This window comes from Canis lupus, chromosome 1, assembly GCF_003254725.2.
Source record: "Canis lupus dingo isolate Sandy chromosome 1, ASM325472v2, whole genome shotgun sequence".
NCBI classification, from domain to species: domain Eukaryota; kingdom Metazoa; phylum Chordata; class Mammalia; order Carnivora; family Canidae; genus Canis; species Canis lupus.
The window spans coordinates 99,544,344-99,571,456 of NC_064243.1; the positions used below are offsets into that span (position 1 = coordinate 99,544,344).

Genomic DNA, 27,113 nt, shown 5'->3' on the forward strand with positions numbered 1-27,113 from the left:
TGAGGGGAGAGGAAAGAGTTGGTGTCCTCAGCCTCACCCTAAGGACACAGTGGTCAGGCACCCAGGCCAATCAATCAATCAATCAATCAGTCAGTTTACATGTAACCACTTGCTGGTCTGGGATTCTGAGCTGGATGAGACAAGGGCCTGCCCTCCAAACCACACAGAACACCCTGCACTGACCAGCATGCAGCTCCCATTTTTATACATACAGACCTCAAGAATACAACCAAGGCCCCTGAAACCCAAGTCACTGAAACACCAAGGAAACGATGATGAGAACCTTCCTTTGGCTGCAGCCAGATATGTTCAGTAACGGGTTGACTCAGCGGGCCTGGTTTGTCCAAACCCTGCACGTTCCAAAAGTTTGGCCTTTGACCAGCTCCTAAGAGGTAACCTCTCAGCCCTTGGAATATTCTGCCTGTTAAAGGCATCTTTGTGGGATGCCTGGGTGGCTCAGCGGTTGAGCGTCTGCCTTTGGCCCGGGGCATGATCTCGGAATTCCAGGGTCGAGTCCCACATCGGGCTGCCTGTGAGGAGCCTGCTTCTCCCTCTGTCTATGTCTCTGCCTTCTCTCTGTGTCTCAGGAATAAATAAAATCTTAAAAAAAAAAAAAAAAAAAAAAGGCATCTTTGTTTACCTAAGTACTTGGGCCAAACCAGATAGTTCATGCTAACAATGTGACTTATAGTAGTGACCCTGGGCTACACTGTACTAATTTGATCTCTGGAAGGAGTTAAGATTGAGTAACTAAAGTCAGTATGCTCCATGCTTATGAGACTGACCCTCAACAAAAACCCCGGACACCAGAGCTCAGGTAAACATTCCTGGTTGCTGCATTGTCATGTCATTGCTGTGAGAATTAAGCACGGTCCACATGGTACCCTGGGAAAGGACATGTAGAATTTCATGCCCACTACATCCCAGACTATGCACCTTTCTCCACTGCTGATTTTAATATGTATCTTTTCACTGTAATCAACTATAATCATGAGTAGAAAAGCCTTGTTGAATTCTGTGACTCCTTACAGCAAATCATTAAGCCAAAAGTGGTCTTGAGGACCCCTCCTCCCCTCACATCTTGACATTGATAGCCAAGGGAAAAAGTCTGAGACATCAGGCTTCTGAACTTCCTGAGAGCATTACAGCAATAATCTCCAAGGCCACTCAGAGAAAGCAAGGGCCGGATCCTCTACCCTCTCTCACATGGGGCCATTGGAGGGGCCAGCAACAGGCCAGGATCAGGTAAGCACATGAAGCAAAGGCAGGAGTGTTCATGTAAGTGTGAACTGTGGAAAACTTGAAACCATCTGATTTCAAGGATGAATGGACATAACCATGCACACCCCACAAGATCCACAGAGTACCAGGCCTGAGTCCATTCAGTGACCAGTAAGCTGCTGTTCCAACATCCACAATGTTATGATGCAAAATCGCTCTCTTTTTTAAACTTTATTCTTTCTTTAGTAATCTCTACACCCAGCACGGGGCTCAAACTCACGACCCCAAGATCAAAGTCCCATGCTCTTCTGACTGAGCCAGCCAGGTGCCCTGCAAAATCTTACAGTGTGCATCACCTAAGCATCCATTCAGTGGGAAGCTGGGAACTAGAACTGGGAGACAAACCTCAAAGGAGGAAGCAAACATTGGATGTTGGTCAGGAGACAGTCCACCTCCAAACATTGGTAACAGGCTTAGAAAAGGGCACAACTGAACACCCCACAGGGACTACATGCCTCCAAAATGCTTCACCTGCACCTCACGTTCATGCCTAGGCAAAAGTCATGCATTATCAAGGTTTTCCTTTAAGAGTAACTTTTTCCCCCCTTAACAGTAACTTAATCCAGTTTGCAGCTTTTCCAACACATGCAGAACCAGCTTCATCATGTCCCCCTCAGAGACCCCAGCACCATCCAGCAGTGGCCTCTGCTCAGGGGTCTGGGTCTCAGGACCTCCCTTCAGTTTCTAATTGTCTTAATTCCAATCTCTTCCCTTTGCTCCCACAGCTCTAGGAGTAGATACTATTCCCTGCAGTCCTTACTGCCATGATACCTTGAAGTTCTTTACTTTTCTCCTCCTTCAATAACTGGTTAAATTATTTACATTAAAATCCCCTCTATTAAAACAAGTGGTGCATTACCATTCCTCAAAAAGTCAAACAACCTAACCATATGACCATGCAATTCTACTTCTAGGTAAATAACCAAGAGAAATGAAAATCTTTGTGTCTCTATGGATTTGCTTATTCTGGACAGTTCATTACAGGGAATCATGCAGTATGTAGCTTTTTATGACTTGCTTCTTTCATGAGTGTAATGTTTTCAATGTTCATCTATGTTGTGGTACATAATTATCTCTTTTTTTAAGATTTTATTTATTTATTCATGATAGTCACAGAGACAGAGAGAGAGAGACAGAGAGAGAGAGAGAGAGAGAGAGGCAGAGACACAGGCAGAGGGAGAAGCGGGCTCCATGCAGGGAGCCCGATGTGGGATTCGATCCCGGGTCTCCAGGATCGCGCCCTGGGCCAAAGGCAGGCGCCAAACTGCTGCGCCACCCAGGGATCCCCAATTATCTCTTTTTTTATGGTTGCCAGGGCATTAGGAAAAGAATGGAGAGTGACTCCAGAGTTTCTTTGGAGATGCTTAAATTATGGAATTAGGCAATGGTGATGGTTGTACAATATTATAAATATACTAAATCCAGGGACTGTACTTTTTTTGGTATGTAAATTATAACTTAGTAAAACTGTTTTTGTTTTTAATTGCTATGGTTTCTACCTCTTGATACAGAAAACCAAGAAAGTAAAAGTCACTGCATAGGTTATGCGTAGCAAATGTGTGAACAAATGCCAGGATGAATGATGGCATCCTAACCAACCATCTCTCCTGCCTGTTTCATCGTTATCCCCTCCTCACAGGCATACAGGCATACCTGTAGCTAAGGTGAAAATGCCACATGGCAGGAAATGCAAAGCCATCCCTGGCCAGGCTGACCTCTGTGCTCACCTCCTTGTGCCTCCACCCCATCCAGAGAAAGGACACCCTAATTGTGACTGGTGGTCTCACTATCCAACTCTCCAAATAGACTAAGTTTCAATAGGGCAGAAATCTTGTTTCCTTCCCTGCTTGATTTATATGGCCTGAAACATGGCATGCATTCAGTGGGGCTGCCATGGTGAGACGTTGGGAAGCTGTCCTCCCCTGCACTCACTCAGGCCACACACCATCATCCTGGGACAAATGCCTACCCAATCAGGGCCCCTCAAGTCTTGCCAGCTGGCAACCTGGTAGGGGATACCTCCAGCCTCCCCATCTGTGCCCTTAAAAGAACACCTGGCACTGGGAATCTGGTTAAGAGGAGAGCAAACTCACCCCTGCAGAAGTTTACAATAGCTGATGCCAGACTGGGTAAAGATAGAAGAGTTGTTCCTGAGGATAGGGGGCATGGATTTGTCATGTTCCGATGAACTAAGAGAACCTCACCAGCAGTCAAGCAGAAGTGCAGGTGAGAACTAGCAAAGGGTCAGTGCCGAGGGAGGGTCTGAGCAAGTGAAGGATGCAATCTGCCACGCACTGGGAAGAGTGATGTGGGGGACAGACTGGAAGGGCAAGATGAAGCTACGGACAGATGCAGTGCAGCTAGCATGGGCCAGGCACAGGGATGGCAATAGCTGACTCCTACACTGGAAGGCCTTCCTCCCCCCATGGCAGACTCCTACAGAACCTCAAAGGCTCAGCTCAAACCAGTAAGATCAAAAAATGACAAGGAGAGATTTCCACTCTACAATGTTAAACAAGAAAGTAACCTGTGGACCTCCCCACCGGTGATTCCACTAATGTTAACACTTTAAAACCATAAACCTCTCCGGTATATATGTGTGTGAGCGTACGCAGGAGCTGTTATAAATGTTCAGAAATGGCGCCTGAAGAACCAACCCCCAATGGGCAAACCTGGGTAAAGTAACTGGAGGCCAACATCGTTTTTTTCTTTTATAAATCTCTACATACCGTCAGATATCTGGGAAGCTGGGGAACGGCCATTTGTTACCACTGCAACTTTTCAAAGGGACTATTTTCATTGCCAGCACGTGTTTTTAAAAAGGTTGGTCAGGGTTCCCCAGACCCGGCAGCTCCATTCCCGCGCCCGCCGCCCTCCCCCCCCCCACACACCCACCCACCCGGCTGTCAGGTGTCCTGAGGAAGCTACAGGAGAGAACATTCTGGGGAGTGGGATCAGATCAGGCCAGAGCCCTGTCGCCAGGGCAATCCTGCAGAGCCTTCGGCCGTGTAAGGGTCTGCACTTTAATCCTGGAGTGTGGAGTGCCCTCCCGGAGCACTCTCACATACAGACGGCAGGACGCGTAGTGGGAGCAAAGAGGGAATTCAGGCCTGGGCTACGGAAATTGACCTCCGCAGAGGAAGTAAGAACAGTTTTGAAAGAGCTTGGTTGGGTATCCATCTAAAAGGGAACTGCTGTAGAGAAGCCCGAGAAATTCGGCTCAGGGAGGTTAACAGCGCCCATTGGAGGGCAGAACCGGAGGAGCGGCCAAAGACGAACTCAGCCCGGAATCATTTCCGGGTCAGGATGCGATCATGGAACACTCCGCATCCCAAGCGCCCCGGATCCCCTTCCTCGAGGACTAACAGGGCTTTCTGGGAAACCGGCGGTGCTTCTGTTCACCACTTCCGCTGCCGCCCTCCGCCGGGCGGCACACACCCTGACCCAGGCCTTTTCGAATACTTGTGGCTGCACTTCGCGACTCACGCACACACTCCCCACCCCCGGGAGCCACACGTGACCGCTCCACTGTGCAGGGACAGCAACCAACCCCAGCCTGGCAACGAGAACCAGAAGCTGCCAGCCCCTCCACTGACGCTTCCGGCGCCTGTGCCCTTCCCCTCGCGTGCGACCCCCGCCCCCCACTCGACCATTCCGCGCAAAAACGCCAAGAGGTGAGGGAAACTGGCGTCAGGTGCTTCTAGTCTCTATGGAAACGGCCCACGCCCGGAAGTGAAAGGCGCGGAAGACAGTCTGTTGGCCAGGCTCTCTGGTAAATGTAGTTCCCAAGAGTGTCGGAGAACCAGCCTGTAGAATTGCAGGCACTGCATTTCCCAGAAGACACCGGGTTTCCCTGATCCACCACCAGGGCCACTCTGAAATGTTCAGGGGCCTGGGAAGGCTGCTGGTCGAAGAATCCAGGGTCTCCCGCATCGCGTTTGTTGAGGGTCAGGCGCTGTCCCTGGCTCTGAAAAAACAAGCCCTGTTGCCTGGACCGGCCCATGCGTGCCTCATCTCCGCTACACAACGCCTGGATGACCACGATTGGCTGGTCATGTAACTATTCCTTCCACACATTCAGATTTGGCCTTAACGATTCCCACCTGGTCACCTGTCTCCTTCAGCTGCTGTACCGCATTCAGCCTCCACAGAGGATACCCCTTTCTCCTGGTCTTTAGGCTTCACCAATCATCACCCCACTACACTGGGCTGCCTCTGTCAAGCCCCTCTGTAACACGCAGCATTTTGAAATGACTAGTTTCTTGTCAGCAAGGTCCCTGAAAGCTAAGATACCATTTCCCCAGAAAGCCTATCTATTATGTCCTACCCTCTATCCCGGGCTAGGTGGGGGTCTCTCCTGAGTCACCTGTCATAGCCTTGTTGAGTTAGGGACAAACAGGGCTAGGTAGGGCGCCACGGAAGCACACACAAAATCCTAAAACTGCTGAGTTGTAAGGAAACCAGAGATTAAGGAACAAGCCAGACCACCCTGCCCTAAGGTGTGGGTGGGGAGGGTGTCTTGTAATAACAGCTACTTGTGACCAACAAAGAATAACCAGACCCCAAAGAAGTATGCCATTAAAGATGTTATCAATAGTCCTTACTCAATGTGATGTCAATAGATAATGTTAAAAGGGTTTAGGGAAAAAAAAAAAGGGGTTTAGGTTCCCAGATTAGGCTTCCAATAAAAGACCAACCCTACAAGCCCTCAGGGGCAACCCTGTTGGGACCCCTCTCACTCCTGAGAGCTTTCTCTGTTTCTTTACTTATAAACTTTTATCACTTTACTCACTCTCCTGTGTCCACGAGATTCATTCTTCGACTCCGTGAGACAAGAACCAAGCTCTCCCGTATCATTGTCACATAGAATGCAATAACTTCTGGACTGGCAGCTCCTGAAGTCAGTCTCACTCTGGTCTCCTCAACACCTGGCATATTACAAGTACTCACAAATTGTGCAATCAATTAATCCAGTCTGTCACCAGAATCCTAAGAAAAGCTTCCCTTCTCTTTGTCATCCCTCTTACCACTTTCCCCAGGAAAGCAAGCATGGGGCCTCATATGACCTTTCTCCCAATAAGGCTGGCCGTTCAAGTCTCTCCCTGGCCCCCAGCCCCTGTGATATGACAGCAAGCCCATCAATGCAGTGTTAGCTGACAGAAGTAGCAGGAATCCTTTCTCTCATCTTTATTACTTGGTGTGAGTGTGTGTATGTGCACTTGTATTTGAAAGGAGTTCCAAAGCCCAGACACCCCTGTCCCACCACCTATGGCTCATGCAGCTCATGTGTTTTGGTGACCCAGGTGGTATTTCTGCAGTCAGATGGACACCCCACAATGCCCGTTGTTACAGTTTGAGGGACAGAAAAACAAACTGGAATTAGGGGAGATAATAAAACTGTGTGTGTGTGGGTGTCCATCAGAATCAGAGCTTTGGATCTAACTCAGGGAGAGGCTGGGCTGTAACTAATGTACTAGGAGTTAACCCTGAGTTGATCACTGAGTTCTTAGGAGTGGATGGTATTTTTCAAAGAGCACCCGAATAGGGAGACCATCACAGTCACAAAAGCCTCAACCTCAGAGGATGGAAGGAAGCCAAGACAACTATACCACAGAAACTCAGGAAGAAAACATCTCCAAAGGAAGTGATCCCTGGTATCAAAATCCACAGTATCAAAGTGCTCAGGCACAGAGAAGGTACCAGAGACCCGGGTCAACAGAGGCCATGGAAGCCAGAAGACGTGAGGATGGCATGGAAAGTGAGAACGGACATGCCCAGAACAGGAAACCCTCATCTAAAGTTGGCAAGGAAGGGTCACAACGGTGCAGGGAGAGGTCAAGTTTGGAAAATGGAAGAGGCTGATCTTACTTCTGGCCTCTCACCACAAGGAAAGCTGCCCTGGCAGGCTATGCTGGGCAACTACCATACTACAGGATGTGTCCCTGTCATGGGAGGGCACTCCTGGGCCCTACAATTCATCTGCCAATCAGAGACCACCACCCTTCTGTTCCCCAAGCCTGGAGCTGTATGTCACTATACAGAGACCACAGATCATGAGATATGAGAACCATGTGGGAGAAGTAGCAGTATCTGACCTCCAGAAACAAAACATCACTAGACAGAGATCACATGAGGTCAAGTCCAAGCCCCAAATCATACAGGACAGCCAGAGGTCTGCCCTTCTGGACGTGTGCCCTTAACCACTTCTCTACCCTCTACGGGCCCTACTTGGGGCAAAGGCAGGTTTCCTGCCAACTCCCTTGCTGCCACTGCAGTGAGGCCTCCTGAGGATGCAGCTGCCCGAGCCTGTCGCCTCCCTTCCCAGTGCAGCTCCCAGAGGTGGGCAAGGGCACAGTGGACACCCCGAGAGACCCGCAGGCTGCGCTCCCGGTTTGGATCATTCTCCATGAGGACTCGTAAACCAGCAGCAAAGTGAGACAGGGCCTGGGCCAGGTGCTCGGGGCTCAGAGCACCCACACCAGCTTCCTCAGTCCTTGCACCCACCACAGCCTCTGTGAAATCTGGCTCTGGTTTTCTGGAAACTGAGCCTTTCCCTGCCTCCCAAGGCAACCCAGAGCCACTGATGTCCCCATCTTCTGTATCCTGGGGGATGCCGTGGCGGGGGGGCTCCCCATGGGCCTGCAGTAGGTTGGCAACATCAGCCTCAGCTGCATCTCCAAGGCCCACATGGCTAGCTAGTGCAACAATGCTGCGGCGGAGCTGAGGCACAGTGTCAGGCTCGGGTGTGCCAGCAGGGACACACTCGGGCCAGAGCTTTCTCCAGGCACTGTTCATGGTGACAGGCTGCAGCTCTGCCCAGGCTTCGGCTATATTGTCCACAGCGGTCACAACAGTATAGCTTCGCCAGAACTCCTGCACAGAGGGTCGGTCTTCACCAGCTGTCTCCTGGACTAGCTGGCTGAGCATGCGGCGCAGGTAATAGGCCTTGAATGTGGCAATGACACCCTGGTTCATGGGCTGGATCAGGGCCGATGTGTTCTTGGGCAGGAATTCAACTCTCACATGGGCTGAGAGGCCATCCAGGTGAGCAGGGTGGCAGGGCGCGCCATCCAGGAGCAACAGGGCACGGTGTGGGAGGCCGTGGCTGGCACAGTAGTTCTCTACAGCAGGGCAGAAGCAGCCAGTAAACCACTCCTGGAAGATGCTGGGTGTCAGCCAGTCATTGCGATTTGAGCGCCAGACCACAGGAAGGCTGGCCTTGGAGCAGCCCTTGAGAGCACGTGGGTTCTCTGAGGGGTACACCAGCAGAGGCTTCAGTTTGAAATCACCAGCTGCATTGCCACCAAGCAGCAGGGTCAGGTGGTCCTTAGAGGCCTTGAGGCCAGGCCCAGCTGCCCCTTCCAGTGCCAGCAGCATGCGCTCTGGGAGCCGCTTCCAGAACAGGCCCGTCTCGTCCACGTTGAAGACTTGGTGTGGTGAGTAGCAGCCTTCCTCCAGAATGGTGCGCAGCACTAGGGGGTAGTGGGCAGCAGCCTGGGTGTCAGCCACGGATGGCTCATCTGTCAAAAGCACATTGTGGCGAGCCTTGAATCGGGCAAACCAGCCATTACTGGCCCCAAAGGTCTCAGCCTGAGTGCCATTGCCCTGCTCATGCTGCAGCTGCACAAAGAGCCGTCGTGCCTTATCCTGAATGAGCAGTGTGCTGATGGGCAGGTTCTGCCGCTTTTGCTCCTCAATCCATAGGCTGAGCAAGCGTTCCATATGGCCCATCACCACACCCCGGCAGCGGGTCAGCTGTGTGGCACTGACAGGTGTGGCTGCCTGAGAATTGGCCCGGATCTTGTCCTTGTTGACACGGATCGAAGCGACGGTAGAGGTGGCCAGCCCCAGGGCTCGGGCAATCTGAGTTAGCTTCTCACCTTCCTCAAACCTCCGAAGCACCTCTAACTTTACATGCAGTGTGATGGACTTTCGGTCCCGCTTGGCACTGTGGCGGAGACCAATCCCACCAAGGGGTGCCTTCCCTGACACTTGCAGCCGGGGAGTTGTCTTCATTCCGCCTCCCTGAGCCACGTGCCTTGATGAGGTCTCTCCCCAGTGCCTGTCCAGTGTGTGCCCACAATGGCAGCCTCTTGGCCTCTCCTGCCACACCTGCCTCTACCTGTAGGACAAGGACACATGGGCATTAATGCGTGAGTACTTGGAAGTCCCAACTACTAGCTGGCCTTCCCATGCTCTGACAACAGAGTACTCCCCACTGCTGACCATTGCCTCAGAGGCATGCCCAGTCCCTTCTTTCCCGACTGCTAAAAACACTGCACACTCACTTCCAAGCATTCTTTATATCTAGAGGAGCATGTCACTTAGTTTTAACTTATGAGATCAAGAGAATCTGCTAGGAGATTCTGCTCTCTTCCCCTAGCAGACCTCTTGCAACCATGAGATAGTCTAGACACTGCGATGCAGGCCAACTGCTTCTGCTGGGCCAGTGGGGCTGCGGGTCTTCCTCATCTCCTGCCTTACAGTGCCTTTTTCCGGAGGTGGCACTAGGCATCCTAATCCCTATGAATAAGTTACCTTACATGGCAAAAAGGATATTGTGGGTGTGATTAAATTAATAATCTTGAGATGGGGAGATTATCTTGGTTTATTCAAATGGGTCCTAAATGTAATCAGAGGGGTTCTTGCAAGAGGAGGCAAAAGATTTCACTCAGAAGAAGGCAAGTGACCACTGAAGCCTAGAACCTCCAGAAAGAACTAGCCCTGCTGATACCTTGATTTTACCCATGGAGATCCATCTCAGATTTCTGACCTCCAAATCTCTAAGATAATACATATTTGTTGTTTTAAACCCCTCATTTTTTCAGTAATATGTTACACCAGTCATAAACTAAAGCAGAAGGAAGCCAACCTAATTCATGCCATCAATCATAGAGCACCTGGGAATAGAGGACAAAGGTGGTTCTCCACACAGTAGCCACAAAGATTCAGTAAGCACTATGATCCTACCCCTGCTCTGCTCAGAGACCTCCCAGCTGTAAGTAAAAGCCACAATCCTCACCAAGCACTTGGTGAAGCACCTCAAAGCCTCCTCCTTTACTTTGTTCACTCCTGCCCACATCCTTGGGGCCAACTAAGTGTGCTCCTGTTTCCTTCCGCCCAGGGCCCAGTTCTTCCCTGTTATCTGCATGGCCTGTTCCCTCTCCTACAGATCTCTGCTCAAAAGTAACCTAATCAAAGAGGCCTTCCCCATCGACATTTTTTTGGTGCATCTGTCACATGCTGCCTGAAGATAGTAGCTGTGTCTGCTGATCTTTCCCTTGTGTCCAGGCCCAGGAATAGTGTGTGCAGTAGTGGTTTGCTGAAGAAATTATTAAATAAAGTGCAGCGGTGGGAGGCAGGTTTTTCACCTTGTCCCTTTTGCATTTTGAACCATGAGAAAGTAGCACCTGATCAAAAAAAAATTTTTTTTGAAGGACTGCCTGTGAAAGCATGGACAAATGAGTGACAAGTCTGTTTTTGCGCCGACTATGGCACCTATAGGTATAGCATCAATACCTTCAATGATCCATGGGCTGCACATGCTTGAAACAAGGTAGTACAGGCCACAGGACCCTCGAGCCTGGGACGCAGAGATAGGTGGGTGGGCATGGGAAAGGCTCCTCTAGCTTGGAAGGAGTCTCGGGATTCTGAACCACTCACGCCCCATTGTTCTTTCTCCAACATCCATCCCTTCCTCTGCTCACCCAAAAATTTTAATTAATTCACCGATATGTTCATTCATTCATTCCCTCTTTCACTCTTGAGAGAAAGTCTCCAAGCCCCAAGCGGAGAGGCTCACTGCCCAAGGTCTGGATGGGAGACAGGGCTCGTCCCGGTGAGACTACAATTCCCCGACAGCCGCGGGGCCGCGGGAAGCTCCGATTGGCCCATCCGCGCCCATCCGGCTGAGCGCGCAGCGGCCTCTCTCCATTCCCATCCCGCCTTTCGGAACCAAGGGAAACGGCGTCCCAGCCCCCGCCACCGGAGACCGGACCCCCGCGCGGCCGACCGTCCTCACCTCCAGACCGCGACGCGGGCCAGCTGCTTCTGCTGGGCCGGTGGGGCTGTGGCTCTTCCCCATCTCCTGCCTTACAGTGCCTTTTTCTGGAGGCGGCTGAGCTCAGCCTCCATGTTATCCGCGGAGACGGCCGACTGACCGGGACTGGCGAGATTGGAGGAGTCCCGCCCCTGACGGCTCTGAGCCCTGCGCCCGGCGCTCCCAGGCCGGCCGGAAAATGTAGTTCGGCGACGGGGGCGCTGCGCGTAGAGTCCAGCCGGGGGCGCCGGAGGCTTTCTCTGCCCGAAGCTGCTTCATTTCTCTCGAATTTTTCCCGCCGCCTACTTTGTGTGACTTTCCATCATCCTCCCTATGTCCTTTCCTTCCCGGCTATGTCCGTTTTCTTTTTCTCTCGGTTTGTCTCCCATCCTGAAGAATTCATTCCGCTCATACTGTCAAATATTTTTTAAAAGTTAAAAATAAGCTCTATGATTGCGTGTCAAAAAGTTATTTACCTCATGGAGGGAACTAGCAGGATGACATAGGTGGTTCCAGAAAGATGAGAAAGAACAGAAAAGGTGAGAAAAAGGAGCACTGAAATAAAAGCCCAAAGTCGAATTAGTAGTGCCCCACAGGTGGGGGCCCGGGTGTCTCAGTTTCTGCTCGGTGTCCTAGAGGTGATATACAACTCTAACCACAAGCGTTTGCAGCCTGGATTCTGATCAAAAGGTACTTAAGAGGGAGGGCAGCCCCGGTGGCGCAGCGGTTTAGCGCCACCTGCAGCTCAGGGCGTGATCCTGAAGACCTGGGATCGAGTCCCACGTCAGGCTCTCTGCGTGGAGCCTGCTTCTCCCCCTGCCTCTCTCTCTCCCTGCATCTCTATGAATAAATAAATAAAAAAAATTTTTTTAAGGTACTTAAGAGAGAAAGTGTTACTTCGTTTTCGGGAATCAGAAGCTGGCTTGATAGACAATGCCAGGAAACGCAGAGAGGGCTCCCAATCATCTTTTTGTCCTATTGTCAAAATTTTTAAAAGACTTTATTATTTATTTATTCATGAGAGACACAGACTAAAAGAGAGAGGCAGAGACACGGGCAGAGGGAGAAGCAGCCTCCTCGCAGGGAGCTCGATGCGAGACTCAATCCCGCATTCCGGGATCAGACCTGAGCAGAAGACAGGCGCCCAACCGCTGAGCCACCCAGGCGTCCCCCGTCAAATTTTGGATAAGTTTTCCTAACAAGTCTACCTCCAACTGTCTCACTTCTTGCTGTCCCCCTTCTCTAGGTCTTTGAAAACTCTCCATCTTTGCTGTATTTCAAAGTTTTGTCCCTTTCTCTCCTCTTGTCTCTCTGTATGCCAGTATTCCTTGTCTATCTCTTGAATCTCGATATTTGCACTGTCTTTGTGAATCTATTCTCTCTCACCCTCTTTGTCTCTTTCATATCCATCCCTTCCTGATCTCCCTCCCTCTTTCTAACTTTTCTGACACTCCTGTCTAACCGGCCCTGACTCTCTGATCCTCTGGCTTCTTTTCACATTCTCTAGGTCTCTGAGAGTAGATATTCCTCTCTGTTGACTTTCTTTCTTACCAGTGTCTCAGTCTCTGTATCTGTTCAATTACTTTGTTTTTTTTTTTTTAAATCTTTTTTTTTTTTTTTTTTTTTATGATAGTTACACACAGAGAGAGAGAGACAGAGACACAGGCAGAGAGAGAAGCAGGCTCCATGCACCAGGAGCCCGATGTGGGATTCGATCCCGGGTCTCCAGGATCACACCCTGGGCCAAAGGCAGGCGCCAAACCGCTGCGCCACCCAGGGATCCCTGTTCAATTACTTTGAACACTGCCTCTCCTCAGCTCTCTCTCTGCCCCCAGTGGGCCCTTGGCCTCTCCTTGCCCTGTCTTTGTGTCTGTCTCTCCTCACTGTCTTGCTCGGCTTCTCTGCCCCTGTCGGCTACCCAAGCCCTTACCCCACGACCCCCATCGCCTCTCAAACGCCCACCAGGTCCCGCAAGGTCGTGCTGAAGACCTACGGGTTGGCCCAACCGGTTACCATGGAGTCTCCCAGGCCCGCCTACCCGCTCACCAACACAAAGGAACGGCGTCGCGCGACGCAAGCGCGCACGGACGGCGCATCCGACTACACTTCCCAGAAAGCCCTGGGCCGAGCCTCTTTTCAATTTGAAGTCCGAGCGGGCGGTGGAGGCGGTGCCCCACCTTTTCTGCAGGTGGTTTCCATGGAGATGTGATCTGACGGCGTCGTAGCGAGAGCGGTAATTGGTGCAGAACCCTGCTAATCTCTGGAAGGCCCGTAAAGAATTGAGGAAAACGTGGTGGGGGGCATGCGCGGTTGGGAAGACGGTGCTGCTGTCCGCTGTCCCCAAAGAAGGTTGCGCACGTCGACGGGGCATGGACGCCTGGATCTGAGGCGGGGAGCGCGGGAAGAGGCGGACGGTCGTCTGATCTGATCTTTGCAACAACGCTACCCCGGGGAACAGGGGAGAGGGTGGAAAAGGAGGCGAGGGTAGGGGAAGGGCAAGGTGGCACTCGGGCTGATGCGTGGAGCATTCTGGGAGACATAGTCCGGCCGGGGAGGGGGAAGTCGGCGAGTGCGCATGCTTAGGAGCGCGGAGCGGCCGGCTGAGCGTGGAGGTGAGGGCGGAGGCCTCCCGACGGGGAAGGCTTGGGCAGGGACCCGGTTGGTGGCTGCGGATTGTTGGCTGCGGACTCTTGGATTCCAGCTATCCAGCGGGATCTGGAGCGCGGAGTAGGGGCCTAGGCACTCATTCTCAGCGAGCCGGGCGCTGTCGCGCGACGCTCTTCACTCACTGCATTACCACAGCTACAAGGACTGGGAGCCCCGCCCCCTGGTTGCCATGGCGGCACTTGACCTGCCTGGGGAGGTAGGGATGGGATGCTCTCTAAAGTGGAAGTTGCCCTCCAAGATTTCTGGTAACTGTAGTTCAGAAAGCTTCGCAGTGGCTAGCTGGCTTAAAAACGGTCCAACTTTCTCCCAAGGTTGCAGGTCGGAAGTTTGACTCACGGGATCCAGAGGCCCTGGAAATCGAATCTACTCACTTAATAAACTCAGATTCCTTCACAAAACCCGCACATTACTCCCAGCTGCGAAAGGTGCAGCAATGGCGGGGAAGGGGAGGGGCATCCCCACTTATCGGGGATGGTAAAGATGGGGAAACTGAGGTTCACAGAAATCTGCCAAGGTTACATAGCTAATAGGCAAGATCAGATTTTCCCACCTTGCTTGCAGGCACCTGGTCCAGTTGTTTTGGGACCTTTTTGGGTCCGTAAGCTCCCATCACCACCTAAACCCGCCTAAATCGGGAAGCTAAAGAGATGGTGGGGCATTACCTTGTGTGATAAGTTGGGCCGGTTCAGAGGTTGAGGCTGAATGGGGGTGAGGGGAAGCTGCCTTGCCCAGTTGATCTTGCCCATCTCTGGGGGTGGGGAACAGATAGAGGCTGCCCTATGGGACTGAGCGCAGAAGGGAATGGTCTGAGAGACTAGATGGGAGAGTGGGTGGTGCAATGATGGGCTGGTATTGGGTGGGCATGGGAAGTCCTGGGGGGTGGGTGGTAGTGGCACTTACATTGCAGATGTCATTTACTTGGCAGGGGGAGAGCCACAAGGCAGGGATGAGGTGGTGTGTGTTGAAGGGCAGGATTTAGGGAAGAAGGAGTGCTTACTGTGCCTAAGAAGCACCCTATATATGGAGAAAAGGAATGCCAGAGACTGTGTAAGTCTCAGCTAGAGACCAGAGACACAGATGTCTAGCATGTGACCACCTCTCTGTGCCTCAGTTTTCTCATCTGCCTTCCACTCGGTGCAGGTCTGAAGATGGAACAACGAAGCATACAGTAGATGCTTAATAAGCATTTGCTGCCACAGTTTCTCCCTGCAGTAGCCTCATCATATTCCTCTCCTAGGGGAAGATATCCTCGGAACCCCAGCCCAGTCTTTCCAATGAGACCCGCAGCACTAGGCTCCCCAGGTCACACATCACTGGAAGATGAGGGACCTGTCATGGTGAAGCTGGAGGACTCTGAGGAGGAGGGTGAGGCCACCCGGTGGGATCCTGGCCCAGAGGCTGCGCGCCAGCGTTTTCGACACTTCCACTATGAGGAGGCAGTGGGTCCCCAAGAGGCCCTGGCCCAGCTCCGGGAGCTATGCTGCCAGTGGCTGCGACCAGAGGTGCACTCCAAGGAGCAGATGCTGGAGCTCCTGGTACTGGAACAGTTCCTGTGTGCACTGCCCCCTGAGATCCAAGCTTGCGTGGAGGGACAGCAGCCAGGCAGCCCTGAGGAGGCCGCTGCCCTGGTTGAGGGGCTGCGCCGGGAGCCAGGAGGCCCCCGGAGATGGGTGAGTCAGTGGTCCTGAGCCAGGGCCCAGGCTGGAACCGCATCCAGCTCTGCCTCATCCTGGGGAGTGCCATGCTCAGCCAGACACCTGTTCCTTGTGGTTTGGAAGTGGCTCCCTTGGAGTAGACCTTGTGTGAGAGTAGACAAGGTTCCACAGCCAGCCTCTCAGGCCCATCCCTATATCAGCTGGAGTCATGGACATGGAAGGGATGCAGGGTGGGGAGCAAGGGAGACCAATAGGCATTCATGGGTGTAAGCAGCAGGAGAGCAAACTGCACGTGGTCCCTTCACTCCTCAGTGCTGAGGGGATGTGGGTCCTTGAGAATCTAGTGGGTCAGGTCCTGTGATGGGGTAGATGCCCATGAACCTCCTGCTTGTGCCCAGCCCGACTCTCTGCATGGGCCCCTGATGGTGGGGGACACCTCCCCAGGTCACAGTCCAAGTGCAGGGTCAGGAGGTGCTATCAGAGAAGATGGAGCCCTCCAACTTCCAGCCCCTCCTTCAAACCAAGCCTCAGACTCCAGAATGTGGCCCTAGGACACCATCTGAAGTCAGACAAGAGTCACCACTTGGCCTTCGGGTGAAAGAGGAGCCCACGGTTACAGAGAACCGAGGTAAGGGTGGGAAAGGCATGCATGATCCAAAGCCTGATTGAGTAGACCAGAGTTGCCTGGTGTCAATAGCCTAAAGGTCACCTGGGTAGAACTGTTCTTATGCAGTGGTGTCCCCTACATCCTGCCTAGCCAGTGGCCATCTGCTCATCACATGCCAAGTGTGACTGTCACAGCTATGGTTCTGTGTTCTCCCCTGACATGTTGGGGTTTTGGCTTGGGAGGGCATGTGGGGTTTACTCTCCAAGGAGCTCCATCGGGAGATAATAGCTGGTCTCTGGGGAGCAGGCAGCAGGCTTGAATATGGGTGGGTATGGCTGAAGGAGGACCTCAGGGTGTTGGGAGGTATGCCCCTCCCTATTTTACTCCTTCCAGGCAGATGCTAGAGCTGGCCACCCACACTCTCCATCATTCCTTTGTGGACCCTAGTGCAGTGCTTCTCTCCACTCTCACTGGCCATCCTGCTCAGGGCTCATTCAGGGGTGCAGGGCACAGACCTGAGCCTGTCTCATCCTGTACAGCTTTTCCTATGGCCTTCCAGGGGGTTCTGCCTTACTCCAACCTCAAGGTGGATTCCAGCATCTGGCATACCACTGAGGAGGGCACTGGGGTGGGGACACCCTTGGGCCACCTGACCCCAACCTTCCTCTACAGAGCTTCTGGATTCTGGGCCTCTAGCCACTCCCCAGGAAGCCACTTCTACTCTCCTGCCTAAAGAGGCCCAGGTGAGTCCCATACAGGCCATGCTCCTCTCTCTGGGGAGCCTCAGTGGGTGGGGGTCAGGTAGGTCCCTCCCTAAGCCTGGCTGGGCAGACGAGCAGTGACCACTGTGGTTTCAGGGCTGTGAGATAGTGCTGGACCAGGCCTCTCCCCACAGCGAGACTGGGCTTGAGGGGCCTTCATGGAGGGTGCATCCTGGGGCCCTGTGGCAGGAGGAAGCTGGGGGCATCTTCCCTCCAGGTGAGTGAGACCGGGCATGGTGGGCCTGGGCCCTCTGCATGGGCAGCACCACATCTACCTATCCCACTCCTGGCCCTGCTCATGTGGCCCTCTTACTCCAGTATCTCTAGGCTCCTCCATTCTATGGACTGTTCCTTCTCTGCTCTCCACTGGCATGGAGTAGGCTGCTGGGGTTTCCATTAAGCCCTCTGCTGACTTCAGGTTCCTTCCAGCTGCTGCTCCTCACCACAGTAAAACCTCTAGAGAGCAGAGCCTGTTTTTACCATATCCCCAACTTCTCCCAGCCCTGGCATCCTGGATGGCCCATAGATTCTAGGTTTGCATTCCTACTGATTGAGTAGCAGGGGAGGGAGGGTCTGGATCTGGCAAAGACAGCAGGTTAGTGGACAGTGGGTGGGCATGGATCAAGCAGGACAGCAGGCCCCTCAGCTGTACTGCTCTCAGTCTGCCATCAGCCAGTTTCCCTGCCTCTTCTTCCTTGTTTCTTAGACCCCTCCTCTTTCTTGGTTTACTCTCTTATTCTGGCGGACCTTCCTGCAAACTCTGGTATGGGAGATAAAAAGTTTTGAGATGCTACATCTCTAAAACACACTTACTTAACATTCTATATTAGGTTAGTTGGGCTGCATGAAGAATTTTTATTAATTAAATTTCAAAGCTTTTTCATCATCATTGTTGATAAGCCCTTTCAGTTTGAAAATTCCTTTCTCTCAATTATGGGAAACGCTTGAATTGTTTCTCTGATTTCCTTTCCCTCTATTGTTCCTTGTTTCTGGAATGTGTATCACTTCACTGTTGGCTATATTGCTTCCTTGGTATGGTGTCTCACCCTCCACCCAGCCTTTTGCCAGGATGGAAGAAGAGATCCAGGCATCAGAGCTATAGCAGTGCCCACTATTTGCTTAGAATTCTGTGCTGACAGAGCCCAGGGCTGTTCCATGCAATAGTCCTGCCCACCTTCTGCTTCTGAACAGTCTCCTCAACATGCTTGGTGCCCCTGTCCCATCACCTCCATGGCCAGAGCTACCTGGTACTTCTAACTCCCAAAATTTTCAAGTCGTCTTTAAGGTCAAACTGATTTTTTTCCCTCCTTTTCCTCACTGCTGGCTTGGTATTCACCTTCTACAATCTGCTACAAGGTTACTATTTACCCTTCAGCTTTCCAGAATAGAAGATGTCAGGAGTTTGTTTCCTTTCCTCTTCTTTAATCTTTGTGGATATTATGCCTTAAGAAACAGAAAGCTTTGTTGTGGTTTTTACTGTTGTCTCAGGATGGAACAAACATAGATACCCAGAATTCCTTATTCACTATGTTTTGTCAATAAGGATTCTCATCATTCGTTTTTCATCATGTCCTTGTTTTGTGGATGCTGATCCATCCTTCGAGGATTTGGACATATTTCAGTGCCCTTTCCAGGCTGGTTAGCTAGTTTGGTTTCTTCAGGTGTGAATTCTCTTTTTTATTTTTATTTTTTTTTTAATTTTTATTTATTTATGATAGTCACCCAGAGAGAGAGAGAGAAAGGCAGAGACATAGGCAGAGGGAGAAGCAGGCTCCATGCAGCGAGCCTGACGTGGGATTCGACCTGACGTGGGATTCGTCTCCAGGATCGTGCCCTGGGCCAAAGGCAGGCGCCAAACCGCTGCGCCACCCAGGGATCCCAGGTGTGAATTCTCCAACCATTGACAGTCTGCCCTTCATAGCTATAGAAGCTTCTTATTTGTCTCTACCCTAAGTATCATGGTAGGTGAGTCTGCCACAGGATCCATCATAACCCTGAAATGGAAAGATCATCTGGGCCCCAGGACGTTGAGTGAAGATACTTCTGGAACCCAGCCAAAGCAAGCAGCTTATTCTTGGCCAGCTGTGTGGATCAACTGTACTAACCTAGCCCATATCCTCAAACTCCAGCTTCATGATAGAGCCTGGCTTTAATCCCTAGGTCTAATGACCCAGGAGCTTTACAGCTCACTGCACAGGCTCAGGATTCCTTTATTTATTTATTTATTTTTTAATGACACAGAGTCAGAGACACAGGCAGAGGAAGAAGCAGGCTCCATGCAGGGAGCCTGATGTGGGACTCGATCCTGGTACTCCAGGATCACACCCTGAGCCAAAGGCAGATGCTCAACCGCTGAGCCACCGAGGCATCCCCAGGCTGAGGATTCCTAAACCTCACCAACTGTCCTTTCTTCCTTTGAAGTAGCCCAAAATATTTTAAAATTTTTTCTCAGGTTCTGTTGTCATTTCTGGACATTGGAGTTGAAAGAATAGGATCTAGCATATCCCCCATCTGCTGTTTTAGTCTTCAGCTGGCTGGCCAGGCTTAGCCTTGTGCTTTGTGGCTGACCACTGCCTCCAGATTGGACCTGCTTCTCTCAATTCACAACCCCACAGTCTTTCAGTTTTCTCCATCCACACCAGTGGCACCACCTCAGACTCCATGGTGGGTTCCTTCTCAGTCTCTCCATTGACAACTGCAGCTCCCAGCTTCAAACACTGATTCCCTTCAGTTACCTTGGTCTCTCCATCAGGACCCCTGCCTGCTCTCCTTGCCCCTCAACTGACCATCTCTGCAGCCATTGTTTTCATCATGTTATTTTGCATAGCTAATGATATGATAGAAAATTCAAAAGGCACAAGGGAGTACACAGTAGAATGCCCCTCCCTGTCCTGCCTGTGTTACACAGTCTTGTTTCTCAGTAGCCAACATTATCATCTTGGGTGTTCTTCCAAAAAGATTTTGTTCATAAAAGAGCAGACACAAATTCAAGTTCATATTTCTTCCCTTTAAAACACATGTGAAGGCCTAATCACCAGGTTTCACACCTGACATTTTTTGTGCATCTTCCCACTTCACACAGCAGCAAGTACACTTGTCTCTGAACAGCTGCATGGATCCCAACTGTGGCTCACTGTGGAGATACCTGTTTGTCCTTCAGGCTCCTACTGATATTCCTTTGGAGGAATTTTTCAGTGACGAACTGAAAAACCTCATGTATAGGTCATTTTGGACAGTGGGGAACACAACTGTTGAGGTGCATAAAAGTGAAATTGCTGATCAAAGTATGAGAAGTTTGCCATTTTAATGTAGTTTTGCCCTACTGGCTTCCCATTTAATCTTCACCAGCAAGGCATGCAAACACTTGGGTCCCTCCAAGGAGGGTGTGAAAATGATAGCTGAGTACAGCTCTAACTGGCAGTTTCTTACTAGGAATGAACTCAGCATATTTTATGGAATATAGCATTAGTTACATTTCCTTTCCTATTCACATCATTTGCCTGTTTTTCAGGTCACTGGTCTTCTAAGTTCTTTACTTAGAAGCTTAATTAACCCTTTGCTTCTGGAAAATCTGTCATTCGTTTTTTGGTTCTGAGGTTGTCTTTGCTGTGCACAAATGATTTCCTTTGATGCAGTATAATTTAGGACTTTTCTTTGACATATTACAGACTTTTCTGTCACCGACTGAAGCCCTTGCTATTCTCTTAAGTCTCCTTAACTTCCTTCAGCCTTCCTCTTTCTCTAGCCCCTGCTTCTCAGTTGCATTTGCTCACACCTCCTTCCTCACACAGGATCTAATGCTGGAGTGTTCCAGTGTGGCTAGGACCTGCTCCCTTCCATAGACACCCACTCTTACTTGATCACACACAGGGCCAGGGCTCTGTGTGCCATGCATATACCACAGCACCCATGTTCACATTTCTCTGAAGACTGAGCTTCAGCTCCTGCACCCTATAGCCTGTATGCAGTTTCTGTCCCTCAAATGCCCCATGGACATCTCAAGCAAGGCACATCAGACCAAAGTCCTGCCGCCTACCCTCCTCCCATCCCACCACTCTCAGACCTACTCACACTTCTGTGTATTTGGAAACCATCATCACTAGTGCAGGGCCTCTTGCCCCATATTTGCCCTACAGCACTTCCAGAAAGGCGATTTTTGCAAACTTAAGCCAGGCCTAGAAAGCTTGTCCCAATCTTCTGAATCTTCCCCTTCATGCTAGGTTCTGTCCCATTGTTTCCACCTTAGGGAGGCCTGCACAGATAGAACCCTTGCGCCTGTCACCTCTGGCTCATTGGCTAGTTTCAGGTCCTTCTAGTTCAATCTTTCCCATGGGCCAGAGTGGGTCCAGGCACAGTTCCCTTGGTATGGATCCCTTTGTGCAATGCAGGGTTTGCGCTCCACATGGACAGTGTCTCTGCTGGCCCAGGCACTGTGAGCCCCCACCTCCACATTCCCTGGGACCTCAGCATGGCTGGCCTCACTGACCAACTGCAGTCACCTTCCTGTGAAAGTGGCTTCTCACATGCAGTGGTGCTCCCCAATGGCCCTGGAGGTGAGCAGAAGCCCATGAACGAGGATCCGGGCCAGCTCCTGGGCCCCATACTGGCCAATGCCCGCTGGCGTGTGCCCAGAGGCCGGGGTCGAGGCCAAGACCTAGGCCGCCCCAGCACAGGCCCCGGGGCAGGACGAGGTGGCCGCTGCGACGTTTGCGGGAAGGTGTTCAGCCAACGCAGCAACCTACTGAGGCACCAGAAAATACACACAGGAGAGCGGCCATTCGTGTGTAGCGAGTGCGGTCGAAGCTTCAGCCGAAGCTCACACCTTCTGCGCCATCAACTCACACACACTGAGGAGCGGCCATTTGTGTGCAGCGACTGTGGCCAGGGCTTTGTGCGCAGCGCGCGCCTGGAGGAGCACCGGCGAGTGCACACAGGTGAACAGCCCTTCCACTGTGCTGAGTGCGGCCAGAGCTTTCGGCAGCGCTCCAACCTGTTGCAGCACCAGCGCATCCATGGGGACCCCCCGGGACCGGGCTCTGTGACCACCACGCCCCCTACACCTCCCGGGGCACCGGAGCCCCCAGGCCCCTTCCCCTGCAGTGAGTGCCAGGAGAGTTTCACGCGGCGTGCCGTGCTCCTAGAACACCAGGCAGTGCACACGGGTGACAAATCCTTTGGCTGCGTGGAGTGTGGTGAGCGCTTCGGCCGCCGCTCTGTGCTGCTGCAGCACCGTCGAGTACACAGTGGTGAGCGACCTTTTGCCTGTGCCGAATGCGGCCAGAGCTTCCGGCAGCGCTCCAACCTCACACAGCACCGGCGTATCCACACAGGTGAGCGGCCCTTCGCCTGCACAGAGTGCGGCAAGGCCTTCCGCCAGCGGCCCACACTCACGCAGCACCTGCGCGTGCACACAGGCGAGAAGCCCTTTGCCTGCCCCGAGTGTGGCCAGCGCTTTAGCCAGCGTCTGAAGCTCACGCGCCACCAGCGGACGCACACCGGGGAGAAACCATACCACTGCAGTGAGTGTGGCCTGGGCTTCACACAAGTCTCAAGGCTCACTGAACACCAGCGTATCCACACAGGTGAGCGGCCCTTTGCTTGCCCTGATTGTGGCCAGAGCTTCCGGCAGCATGCTAATCTCACACAACACCGGCGCATCCACACTGGCGAACGGCCCTATGCGTGCCCGGAGTGCGGCAAGGCATTTCGCCAGCGGCCCACACTCACGCAGCACCTGCGCACCCACCGGCGTGAGAAGCCTTTTGCTTGCCAGGACTGTGGCCGCCGCTTCCACCAGAGTACTAAGCTCATCCAGCACCAGCGCATCCATAGTGCAGAGTAAGCAGCATTCACTGTATTTGGCTTTTGGCCTTTTGTTGGGGGAGGGCAGTGTATGCACACAGAAAACTTACCTCACAGGGTTGTTGTGAGGCCTGTGATCAAATTTAGGTACAGGCAGGCCCACCCAGGACCTAGCCTCTAGTAGGTGCTCAATAAATAGTAGACGGAACTTGGGTCTGGGGATCACCCATTCAGTGCCTCCCTACCTGCGTGGGTCAGTCTGCCCACCCCACCCATCCAGCACTTCCCCAACCAGGCAGTCTCTGTGAGAGCCATGGACTCCTAACAGCACCTCCCGACATCTGTGGGTGCCACCTTGTATCATGGCTCCTGTGCTATTTGTCCATGATGCCTTCAGCCCACACAACCATGGGGCCAAGAACTGGCCCAGTTTTCCCCAGCCAGCCAAGATCATCAAGTGCAGTATAAAAAGCAAACTGGCCAGAGCTGGGGATATGTTTTTTAAAACTTTAAACTTAGGAAGCCATTTCTTAGGCATAAAACTAGGTTTTATATGGAGATCGAGATTCTTTCATGCATGTTAACTACCAGCAAGTGCTAAGGTTAGGTCCCCCTTAGGATAGAACCCTGACCAGTCCAGAAATCAATGACCACTGGAGGCCCCAGGCCAGTTCCCTAGCCCTCTAGTGATCATTCACATTCCATGGAGCAGTTGCTGACAAGCCTGGCCAGCTGCACAATCCCCAAGGGTTCCCCCATACTGGGTGGTCTCTATGAGGAATGCATTCACTGGCAAGTCACAGGAAACACAGCTGGCAGCAGCTTCCATGAAAGTATACCTGCCAGTGTAGATTCAATGTCCAGACTGGGATGGCATCTCTGGAACCCTCTAGACTTTTCCTGTGCCATTGACTCTTGGCCCTAGTTATCTTCCCCTTCCATCCCATTGTCCAGGACCTTGGCCTAGTGCCCCCTACACCTCCAACTAGTGGGTACACTGGCTGCCGAAAGCGGGATGAAAAGCAGTGCCAAAGAAAAGACCTTCATGCATCACGATTTGGCTTGGGACCTAAACGCCACTCTGGACAGGTGTTAGCCTGCCCTTGGCCTAAGGGGTTCTAAGAACAATCCTTTGAGCCTCATGTGTCCAAGCTTTTTCCAGGGATATGGCTGGACTTTGCTACAAGACTGAGATCCTGAAATCAGAGAAAGAAGACAAGCCAGCCTTGGCCAGAGATGGCCATCAGCCAATGGCCATCCCAGAGATGTGTTCCCTGCTTCCTTCCCTCCCCTACTCCACCCATCTTTCCACCTCCCCCCTGGCCTAACCCAGCCAGGACCAGGGACACTCTGGCATCTACCACATCTGGCAAAGAACAGCTCCCCATGTGACACAGTCGGAGTTGGGGGGTTGTCCCCTGGGCCCTATGCCAACACTTCCTGTCCTCTCCAACCACAAAGGGAACTCTGAGGACTCTGATCTGGGATATACTAATTAGAGGGGAGGAACACAGTCACTGGGTCCCTAGGTGGAGGCTAGGAGTCAGATTAAGAAGGGCACACAAACAGTGAAGTAGCTAGTATTACGAGGTTAAGGAGTATTCCCAGAACTTTATAAATCCTGTAACATGGATTCTTTTCAATACCTGTGTGAATTTTATACTCAGAAACCAAACAAGAAAGTTCACTTTCATGTTTTTGATCATCATGATGTTTGAAAAACATGGAGAGAAATCTGCACACATATGACTAAGAACTTGAAATTATACACAGGAAAAATTAGAACACACATGAAAGGCTTAGAGACATGAGGCCAAGGCCCCATGTCCAAAGTCCTAAGAAGTCCACAGACCCACCTGCTAAACCAGTCTTCTAAGAAAGAAACATGAAGAGTGATGTGAGAGCCTCCTACAAAAGGCCATTTCTACAATTGGCTAGGGACATACCTGCAAGCCAAGCTTGGGGGTTATGAACTCAAGTACTACCATAGTATCAGCAGGGCTGAGGGCTTGGAGAGAATAACCATTTGGCCTCACTCAGAGCCACTGGGGGAAGCCAGGAGAGGAACCCCTAAGGTACTGGTCATCTGGGAAAGCTACAACAGTGCCCAGCTAACCTGTCCCTGGATCATGAGCCCATACTGTTTGCTCCAAGCACAGCCTCCCTGTGCCACATCCACCCAGTTATTCTAACCCCAAGCTTCCCAAATCTGTCCAATTCCCTTCATCCCCCAGCACTGCTTTGATCCCAGCCACCCATCTCCAGCCTGGAGGCCCATAGCACTCAGCGTCCCTTCCCACTCCTGGTCCCTCCTTTCCAAGAGAGTCCCTAGCTTCCCAGTCACAGGTCCCAAGTGCACTTACACCCTCACTCTTCACCTGTGATATGCTGCCCAATCCCTCCAGGTGCCAGCCCCAGCTTCCTTTAGGACCTCTGATAAGCTGAGCCCTATGCTGCCTACCAAGAGGATGCAGGCCCAAGGGGTACAGGCACCATTGCCACCCAAACTACCTGTGCCCCTCTGCCATGAGAGTAACAAAACACAGGTGTGCCACTTCCAGCCCACCCCTCTGCCTCAACTCAGCCATTCCCTCCTCCCTGGACCATGGGAAAGCCTTGAGTTCCTAGACCACACGAGTCTAGCTCTGGCTAGTGCACCATCAACTCTTCAGGGAACCAAAACCCCATCATCTGATGGGCCTCAGAAATTGGCCCGAGGTAAATGACACATAGTTTAGACTGACCAACAGGCAACACCCCCAAGACTTTGGCCGGAAACAGAATATGGTCATCAACCCTAATTTGGCAGTGGCCCAATAGATATAACATAGATAGGAAAAGCAGAGTGGCTGAGAAGAACAGAGAGGAAGGGATAAAGGAAGAGGAAGACTGAATCTGGAAGGACCATCTGAGTCCCATGACCAGCCATGTCTGAACCGAAAGAACACTGAGATGGCTGCAATGTCAACCCCAAACTTGAGCTGTTTGATGCTTCTGAGTCCCAGTTCTCATCCTGGGACCTCTCTAGCACTTAACTCTCAAAGGAGTCAAGAAAGGATGCTGGAAATGCAAGGCTAGAATAACAGGACAACCAGAAGAATGAAAGGAGTGTGGGAGATGGTGGCATTGTGAATGGAAGGGCCTAAAGAGGTAGCAGTTGCAGAGACACGGCTGCGATCAGTCCGTGGAGCCCAGGGACCTCAGTGGTACCCGAAGACCCACAGGGTAGGGCCTCTAAGGAGGCTAGGGCCAGCCCAAGATACGAAAAGGTGGAGGTGACTTCCTGAAGCGAGGATACGTGTCGAGATGGACGCCAGGTCGGGTCTGAGGAGGCGCAGGGCATGGAACGGCCACTCCCCCGAGGGGAGGACTGCGAGCCTGGGCAGAGGTCGACGGCTGAGAGGACCCCGTGAGCACCCCTGCCCAGCCCCAGCGCTGGCTCAACCGGACCGCCAAAACTACTTGTTCCACAACGCTCCAGGTGATGACGGCAGGTGGCCTCAGAGACAGACGGGGACGTACAGCGGGAGCCGCACTGGGTCGCAGAGGTGCTGAGAGACTGAGCACCGGCCGCACCCACCCACTGAGCGCGGTGCCGCGCTGCACACCCGCCCGACCGTTTCCATGGCGACAGCCGGACGTCATAGAACCGCCCCACGCCGCGTCCTCCCGCCCTCCGAGGCACGCTGAGCTGTGTGCGATCGTTGTGGAGGCTGGCCACACAGCGGAAGATCGCAAAGCGTGTCCGCTGGGTCTCGGGACCTGCTCCGAGAGGGTCCCCGCCCCACGTCCCATCTAGTGTCCACCCATGTAATCTCCCAAAGTGCTTACCACTAGCACAATACGCGTTTTATTTACTAGTTTACCTCATCCAGAATCTCCGCGAGCCAGTTGCTTTTGCGATGGGACATCGAGGTTGCTCGACCCCGCACTCTCTGAGTAAAGGCTATGGCCTCTCCGGGCTCTGGCCCGCCGTGATCACCTTGCCTCTGTGACCTCCAGGGGCAAGGACCTCATGTGACCCACCCCCACCACAATCTGCAAGGGTGGGCTGCCTACGAAGTGACCATCAACTGCCCTACTTAAAGATGGCGGTGGCACCGCCATTGACTGGACCCGCGAGCGTCCCCGGAAATGACCGCGGGACAGGCGGCACAAACGGAAATACCCGAGTCCAGCCGAAAAAGTCCGAATATTAAGACCTATTGCTGAGCAACGCGGGGCGGGGGTGGCGGCGGCCGTGGCGGCGGCGGCGGCAGCGGCGGCGGCCGCGGCGGCCGCGGCGGCTGCTGCTTCTGCGC

General features: G+C 52.4%; 2 protein-coding genes across 14 annotated transcripts; one reads left to right on the forward strand and one right to left on the reverse strand.

Moving 5' to 3' along the window:
* Positions 1 to 1,430: 1,430 nt before the first annotated feature.
* Positions 1,431 to 27,030, reverse strand: LOC112643332 (tigger transposable element-derived protein 1-like). Of its 5 annotated transcripts, none has more exons than XM_025421274.3 (3): positions 13,367 to 13,509; positions 11,303 to 11,733; positions 1,431 to 9,403 (listed from the first exon to the last, which is right to left on the reverse strand). In XM_025421274.3, exon 3 carries the CDS (start codon positions 9,295 to 9,297, stop codon positions 7,435 to 7,437), a length of 1,863 nt encoding a protein of 620 aa, XP_025277059.1. In that variant the 5' UTR covers positions 9,298 to 9,403; positions 11,303 to 11,733; positions 13,367 to 13,509; the 3' UTR covers positions 1,431 to 7,434. The 5 variants fall into 5 exon arrangements, with proteins under 5 accessions (XP_025277059.1, XP_035557601.1, XP_025277057.1 ...); XM_035701708.2 differs by having other exon boundaries at positions 13,283 to 13,392; XM_025421272.3 differs by having other exon boundaries at positions 13,251 to 13,392.
* Positions 13,420 to 23,020, forward strand: MZF1 (myeloid zinc finger 1). Of its 9 annotated transcripts, none has more exons than XM_025421243.3 (6): positions 13,420 to 13,553; positions 15,225 to 15,657; positions 16,087 to 16,270; positions 16,922 to 16,992; positions 17,107 to 17,227; positions 21,399 to 23,020. In XM_025421243.3, the coding sequence occupies exons 2-6, from the start codon at positions 15,262 to 15,264 to the stop codon at positions 22,850 to 22,852; spliced, it is 2,226 nt and encodes a 741-aa protein (XP_025277028.1). In that variant the 5' UTR covers positions 13,420 to 13,553; positions 15,225 to 15,261; the 3' UTR covers positions 22,853 to 23,020. The 9 variants fall into 9 exon arrangements, with proteins under 9 accessions (XP_025277028.1, XP_025277029.1, XP_025277027.1 ...); XM_025421244.3 differs by lacking the exon at positions 13,420 to 13,553 and adding an exon at positions 13,665 to 13,804; XM_025421242.3 differs by lacking the exon at positions 13,420 to 13,553 and adding an exon at positions 13,793 to 13,932.
* Positions 27,031 to 27,113: the final 83 nt, after the last annotated feature.

Excerpts from the sequence above, each read along its gene's own strand:
- LOC112643332 (XM_025421275.3), bottom strand. The coding sequence starts at position 9,297 with ATGAAGACAACTCCCCGGCTGCAAGTGTCAGGGAAGGCACCCCTTGGT.
- MZF1 (XM_025421237.3), top strand. The coding sequence starts at position 15,160 with ATGCTTAATAAGCATTTGCTGCCACAGTTTCTCCCTGCAGTAGCCTCA. Across the intron at positions 16,993-17,106 it reads TCCTGCCTAAAGAGGCCCAG|GGCTGTGAGATAGTGCTGGA; the intron begins GTGAGTCCCATA and ends CTGTGGTTTCAG. Across the intron at positions 17,228-21,398 it reads TGGGGGCATCTTCCCTCCAG|GGTTTGCGCTCCACATGGAC; the intron begins GTGAGTGAGACC and ends TGTGCAATGCAG.